General features: G+C 65.0%; 1 protein-coding gene across 1 annotated transcript in view; it reads right to left on the reverse strand.

The window, feature by feature from the left end:
- Positions 1–7,116, reverse strand: part of SSH3 (slingshot protein phosphatase 3) — a gene marked incomplete at its 5' end in the record, with an annotated part of 13,604 nt that overhangs the window by 668 nt on the left and 5,820 nt on the right. Inside the window, 9 exons of the mRNA XM_026067627.1 lie at positions 106–309; positions 674–711; positions 1,328–1,423; positions 1,522–1,687; positions 1,845–1,886; positions 2,299–2,385; positions 2,595–2,677; positions 3,894–4,000; positions 5,642–5,883. Of these exons, the coding sequence (XP_025923412.1) occupies positions 106–309; positions 674–711; positions 1,328–1,423; positions 1,522–1,687; positions 1,845–1,886; positions 2,299–2,385; positions 2,595–2,677; positions 3,894–4,000; positions 5,642–5,883 (1,065 nt within the window). The remainder of the gene's footprint in view (positions 1–105; positions 310–673; positions 712–1,327; positions 1,424–1,521; positions 1,688–1,844; positions 1,887–2,298; positions 2,386–2,594; positions 2,678–3,893; positions 4,001–5,641; positions 5,884–7,116) is intronic.

Here is a 7,116-nt window from a genome sequence, read left to right on the forward strand (position 1 = left end):
GAAGGCGCCCGCGGCGGGCGCCGGGGCCTCGGCGGCGACGACGGAGAGCACCAGGGCGAGCTGGGGCGGGAGGTGCGGGGCCGGGGGGTCGGGCGGGGGGCTCACCTGCGGCGGGGAGGTGGGGAAGAGGGGCAGGAAGGTCGGCTGCTCCCCCAGGGGTGCCGGGGGCTCCAGCTTCAGGGGGAAAGCGAGTGGGGGCACCTCCGGGCCCCCCGCCGGCTCCTCTTTGAGGCTGCCCAGGCTGGCGGGGGGGCCGGGGCTGCCCGGGGCGGCCGGAGCCACGGAGGGGGCAGGAGGCACCACGGACACCTGGGAAGGGAGAGGGGAGACGGTGGGCATGGAGCCCTACAGGGGTGGAGCCTGCATGGCCCAGCCACGCCCCTCCCAGGGGAGGGGTGGAGCCTGCACGGCCTGGCCATGCCCCTCCCAGGGGAGGGGCAGAGCCTGTCCCCGGCCACACCCTCCCCAGCGGAGGGGCGGAGCCTGTCCCCAGCCACGCCCTCCCCAGCGGAGGGGCGGAGCCTGCCCCCAGCCACGCCCTCCCCAGCGGAGGGGCGGAGCCTGCCCCCAGCCCACGCAGAGGGAAGCTATGTCCTTTCTGCCAGGGCGGGGACCAGGCCAGCAGCGGCAGTGCCGCGTGGCGGGCGGAGCGGGGCCGAGGCCCGGGACTCACCGGTGGCGCTGGCGGGGGGCGGCCGGCAGTGAACAAGTCTGTAGGGGCAGGAAAGGCGGCAGCGTTAATACAGGGTGGGGCCAGGGGCAGCGCCGGAGGCAGGGCAGACCAGGGAGGCTCCTTTTCCCAGCCAGCAAGCTTTGCTCCCCCCACCCGTGCACCGCCAAGCGCTGGTGGAGCGGGCTACGCTGGGAGCTGCAGTCCCTCCTCCCCACCACAGGCGTTGGCTTCCCCGGCACCTGCCAAGCACTGGCAGAGCGGGCAGCTCTGGGCCACACGTTGTTTCCGGCTCCGATGCCCAGCACGTAACGCAGGCAGAGCCAGCGACCAAAGCCGGGCGCCACGCAGCAGAGGGCCTGCCCGCCTTGCGCCTGCCTTGCCCTTTCCCATGCCAACAGGGAGGACTGGCCATTACCATAGGGAAGGAGCGAGGGTGATGGGGTCCCCGGGTCAGGGGTGCCCCCAAAGGGGAGCCACGGCTGGGAGGAGAGCCTGTGGGGTGGGGAAGGGTAGGAGGGCAGCAGAGCTTGGCCCCACAGCAAGCGAGACAGAGAGGGGGCAGGAGAGGGGCCGTGGGCTGCCCCATGGCAGGCTGAGGGCAGGCAGGATGGAGAGGGGCTGTAGGGCTGTGGGCCAGCGCCCAGCAGCACTCACCGCTGAGGGGGTCCGGGGCGTCCATGAAATCCTCGCCAAAGTTGGGGTGCAGCTGGCCAAGGGTGGGCTGGATCATGTCCGCGTTGTCCTGGTGAGCTGCGCGGGGGCACGGAGTTAGGCACCGCTGGGGCGCGGGGACAGGGACTGCCGTGGGGCCTCCAGCAGGCACGGAGTGGGGGCACTGCCCCACTCACCCAGACTGCGTGGGTTGGGCCCCCCGTAGGGGTTGCGGCTGTAGAAGAGGGTGTTGGCCAGGTCCGCGATGAGCATTTCCAGGTCGTGCAGGGGGTCGAGCTCCATGGGGCAGCTGCCCTCTGCCTCGCCGCTGGGCACCGCGCCCTGCTGGGCATTGGGCACCCCCTGCCATGCACAGAAAGGGTGAGGGGAGCTGGTGAGCCCAGACGCAGGAGCCAGCACTGCTGGCGCTCCCAGTAATGCCAGCGGGACTGGCCTAGATGGGAAAGGGGAGCCCTTTGGACAGTGGGCACGGTGGGGGCAGCGGGCCCGGCGCTGGCACCTGGCAGGGCGAGGCTGCCGGTTCGTCTTTCATCTTCTGAACCTGGAGAAAAATCAAACAGGAGCCGTGATGCAAGTCCGAGCCCCATTTCGGTGCCCCCACGGCTGGCACAGAGTGGGCAGCGCGCCCCCCCCCCCCCCCCCCCCCACACACAAACCCCTTCCCAGCTGGCTGACCCAGTCTGCTCATTCCCCGAGGCAACTTGAGGGACAGAGGGTGGCACCCAGCAGGGCTGGAGAGACAGGCTGAAGGTGACCACAGGCCCCGCTGGCTTGGTGCCCTCTGCCCTGGGGAGACAGGCGGTGCCAGCTGGAGGGTGCCAACGGGCAGCTGGTCTGGGTGGCACTGCCAGCCCCGGGCAGGGGTATCGGTGCCCTGCAGGTTGGAGGGGAGCAGCAGAGGAGGAGGAGGAGGCACGTGCACAGGAGCTGTCTGTGTGCCCGCGGGTCCTCACCTGTGCGCACGAGTACATCCTCCACTTGTGGTCCCGGATGACAGCCTGGACGTGGCGCTTCCAATACTTGCCCTCCATTACCCCAGCCTGCAGCACAAGGACACGCAGCGCCCTCAGGTGTCTGGTGGGCACTGCCACCCACCAGACATCGCAAGTGTGGCTGAGCCCACCGCTACAAACCCCACTAGGCAATGCCCTGTCCCTCCCAGCGGCTCCTGGTGTGGTGGGCACCACGGGAGCCGTTATCCAGGCCAGAATTTGAGGGGATGGGGCTAGCAGGGGCCCCAGAAGCTCACCTCTGGCTTGCAGTGCTCTTCCCCGTCACCAGCCTCCAGCGGTGTCACAAAGTTGCACACAGGGTTTTTCCTCTTCTCCACATCTGTGGGGACAAGGGACCGGAGCTGATTTTGCAGCCGTCCTCTCCCATGTCCTGGCTGTGCCACCCTGGCAGGCACCAATGCCCCCCAGGGCCTGAGAGGAAAGGGACCAGGGACCCTCTGTCTCCTGGGGGAGATCCCAGGGGCTCCAGCCCACCCCTGAGTGCTGGGAGGCAGTAAAAAAAAGTCACCCCATCCCAGGCAGGTAACTTCCCGGTGGCCAGAGGCTGCGAGCAAGAGGTCCCGCTGGGATACCAGGCCCCATAACTAGCAAAGGCCTCCACCAGGAACCAGGAGACCATCCAAAGAACAGCTCAAGGGCAAGGATGCCATGAGAGCAGTACAAATAACATAGTGCTCTGCTAGGGGAGTTTTGGGCAAGAGTCTAGCAAGGCCAGCCATATCTAAGTAACCATATCAGTAATCCCATGTAAGGCTGAGATTGCCTAGGCAATCAGAAACACCTCATTTGGGTATGGATGTAGCAAAATGGGGACCAAGGGAAAAAAAGTAATTAAGGTTCTTTGGGTAGAGAAGGGAAGGTGCTAGGGGAGCAAAAAAAGTGGGCCCAGAAATGGAGAAAATGGAGAATAAGGTATAAAATCAGGTAAAGGACAATGCAGGGGGGGGAATCTTCTGACAGTAAGAGTGTGGGTGGCTGCCGACAGGAGTGACACTGACCTATGGATCCATGTCTGGTAGGCACTGCCACCCCCAAGCCCCTTGCGATGCCAGATGGGACCCTTCGGACAACCCATAGGACTCTCCATTGGGCCTGTGCCCAAAGGACTTGGGGTGGGAAGGCAGAGCAAAGAGGGACAGATGTGCACCCTAATACCAAGTGCTGGGGGCAGAAGAGTAATAAGAGTTGTAATTCAGTAGCAGTCACGTAGGATTCATAAGATTAGGAGTAGTAATTAGTAGCTTTGCTGTCAATTTAATAGTGTCCAAAATGATATAATTGCAAATTAATAGCACCATGTGCCTGTTAATTAGCTAGGTTATTGATTACTTGATGTATTAGTTTCTTAGTAGCTTGTTGCTTGATCAGTAAGGATTACGGTCGCTTGAATCAGTTACGGCGCCAGCCTGCAATCGAAAGGCAGAGCGCCAGGCTCCGACCTTACCGAGGCCGAGCGCCAGGAAGGAAGGAAAGGGAGGGGACGGGGGAGGCCGGCCCGTGGCAGGGCCCACAGCAGTGCCCGCGGCCCCACTCACACTGCAAGTGCCAAGCCCTCCAGATAGCGTTGTTCAGCCGGATCTTTTCCCGCTGTAGGAGTTTCAGGCCCTTGAACGTCTTCCACTTAGGTGACATGATTCGCCCGCTGGGAACAGGATGGAGGTGTTTAGTGGCCCGTGGTGGTGGTGGTGGGGGAGACACCAAAAGGGGATCTTGGGACCCCCGGGAGATCAGCACCCTGCCAGCCCAGCAGTGTGCCCAGAGCTCGGAGGGACCCCAGAGTGGCAGCACCCGGCCTGATGTCCCAAGCCACGTGCCGGGAGGAGGAAGGCACCTGGAGGGGACTCCTCTGAGCACCGCACTCCGGCCAGCCGCATCGTGGAGGCCATGGCACTGCAAACCACAGGAGCAGCCTTGCCGTCTCTGCTCTAAACCCCTGCGTCCAGCTTGGTGCCGCGCTGTCACTGCACCCAGTGGTTGCCAACACCGCAGCCAAACTCCCTCCACCTCGGCCCACAGAGTGCAGGTCTGTGTGGCTTCTCAGCCGTCTCTGTAAGGTTGGGCACAGACGACTCCCTCCTGGCCAGCCTGGCAGTGACTGTCACAAAACCTACTGGGACATGGTGTGCTGGAGGCCAGGAACCAGGTTTGTGGGGGGGAGAATGAGGGATGTTTCTGGGCTATTCAGCATGGCAAAGGGTTAAGAGAGGGAGATAGTAAAACCCACATGAAGAGCACCCAAAGGCACGTGGGAAGTGATCGAGAAAACCCCAAGCCATGGCAAAGGGAGGAAAAGTTTCAAGAAGAACCAAGATGTGTCTGATCTCTGAAAGAGCTCTTGTACGGACAGGAGACAGGCCAGAGCCTCTGTGGGAGCCCACTGCAGTGCTGTGGCCCCTCTCTCAATCCCATGGCCCACATCGCACCCCTGTCTTACGTCTCCTCATGGGGAAGGGGGTGTAAAGAGGCTGTGGCAGCTGCTTCCCCCCCCTGCAGATCCAAGGATGCTGCCTCGCCTGCTTCTTCTGGTACCAGTGCCCCACACTGTCCCTTTCGCAATGGCAGCCATGAAACATGACTCACGGAGGGGAGCAAAGGTTGGGGCTCAGGGGAAACCCAGGGCTGCAATGTCCTTGTTCCAGCCGGCTCCTTCCTGGAGAGCCACAGACCAGCAAGGGCTCTGGCTACACTCCAGCAGCTCTCTACATGCTGAGTCACAACCTGGTGGGCACCCATGGGTGGCAGACTCTGGGACTGCTCCCCCCCCACCTCTTCCCCTGACCAGAGAGATCCTGGGCTGGAGGGAGGGAGCAGCCCATCAAAGTGACGGTGAGCACAGCCAGAGCTGATCCCAGCTCTGCACCTCCACCAAGGCACGGCCTCAGCCTCGGGGCTCAGCGCAGGCTCCGGTCTAGAAGCCTTTCCCAGATATGTGCCCTCTCAGTAGGAGGCGACGTGCCCCCTTGTGGGGCCCCACATTCGCCCTCCCAGCCTCAAAATGATCCACGAGCTGTGGCTCTGCCTCAGCACGTGCCCTCCCAGCCCAGGGTGATCCATGCCCCATGGCTCTGTCCATGCCCACAACCCTGCCCACGCGTTTGCCCTCCCAACTCAGGGAAGGCCAGGCCCTGTGGCTCTGCCCACACACGTGCCCGGCCGAGTCAGAGCCCGGCAGAGCGAGCGTAGCTTGCTCTGTGGCTTTGCACCTGCGCACGCCCTCCTGCCCCAGGCTGACCCACACCAGCGGCTGGGAGGGGCTGCCTGCCCCACAGCCCCACACCCTCACCTGTAGGCCAGCGTCATGCACTCGAAGAGCTTGGTGAGGGAGGCGTCGATGCTGAGGGCGCTGTGGGGGCCGTAGCGGTAGGTCTGGCACGTGCCCTCGTCCACCGTGCTGAAGTCGTAGGCCTCACCGGGGCCTCCCGCCGCCCGGGCCTGCCCCTCGCCCCTGCCCCGGCCCGGGGAGCCTGCCCCTGCCCGCCGCTGCCCCCTGCCCGGCCTGCCAGCTGCTCCCCCCTCCTCCTCCGCCTACTTCAGCGCAGCTCCCGCCTCGGCCTCGGGCTCGGCGTGCGGCTCCGACACCATGAAGTGGCCGCTGTGGATGATCTGGGGCCGCGACATGGCCGGGCCCCCCTGCAGCATCCTCTGTGCCCTGTGGCCACGGTAACGCGCCGCCTAGGGCCTCCGGCAGGTTCCCGGCCCCCTCTCCCCCCGCTTTCTCTCCTCTTCCTTCCCCAGGCCCCCCTCGGCTCGGCCCGGCCCGGCTCGGGCCCCCTCAGCGTGGCCCAGGCCGCAGCAGCGGCTCCGGCAGTGGCAATGGCAGACCTGCTTCAGGCTCCCATAGCAACCAGGAAGAAGCCCCGCGCGCATGCGCGGAGCCTCACCCCAGGCCCCTCCCCCGCGCAAGGCACGCCGGGAGCTGTAGTTCTCGCCCGCTGCAAAGCGTATGCCCGCCCGACACCTCCTCCTCGCACAAGATGGCGCCTGAGTCGCTCGCCCTCTCCCCCACCGCCGCTGGACTACATTTCCCATGCGGCCCCGCGGGCGGCAGCGCCGGATGGCTGCTGGGGACAGCGGCGCGCTGCCTGCTGGGTAGTGTAGTGCATCGTGGCTACCCAGCCTGAAGGGAGCTGCTACCCCCCTCGCCCCGAAATCCGAGCGGGGTTTTGGGGAGGGGGCAGCAGGCAGGTTACCCACACAAGGGAGGAAAACCTGGGAGGAGAAGGCTCCTCCTGCACCCCATGCATTCACTCTGGCCACTACTGATGGCAGGTGTAGCTGTGGCCCAGTGCTCCTTGCATTGCAATGGGTTTATGGAGACTGTAGGAGACCCCATGGTTGTCCCCACTGCCCACAAAGCCACCTCTCTCGGCCACACCAGCCTCCCCCCAGGCGGAGGGAGCATCCCAGGACCAGGGGCGGCTGTTTCCACTCTTTATTCTCTGGCTGGTGAGTGCTGGCGCTGGGTGCTGGCACGCAGTGATGGGGCGGCCATGTCCCCCACATCTGGGGCACAGCAGGGCAGTATGAAGGGAGGCGAGGCAGCGCCACCTCTGCCCCCAAAGTGCAGGCAGTGTCTGGGGGGAAGGGACGGCTCCTCTGGCTCCGCCTCCAGTATGCCCAGGCTCTGCCCCCTTCCCCCATGGCTCCCCTCTGTGGGCAGTGCCCCCAGGGTTAGAGGGAAGGGGGTGGGCTGGGGACAGGGGCAGGGGTGGGGCAAGGGGCAGGGTCAGAGGTGGGGAGGAGGGCAGGGTCAGGGCT

Source organism: Apteryx rowi, unplaced genomic scaffold (genome assembly GCF_003343035.1).
Source record: "Apteryx rowi isolate R43461 unplaced genomic scaffold, aptRow1 scaffold_1046, whole genome shotgun sequence".
Lineage (NCBI taxonomy): Eukaryota > Metazoa > Chordata > Aves > Apterygiformes > Apterygidae > Apteryx > Apteryx rowi.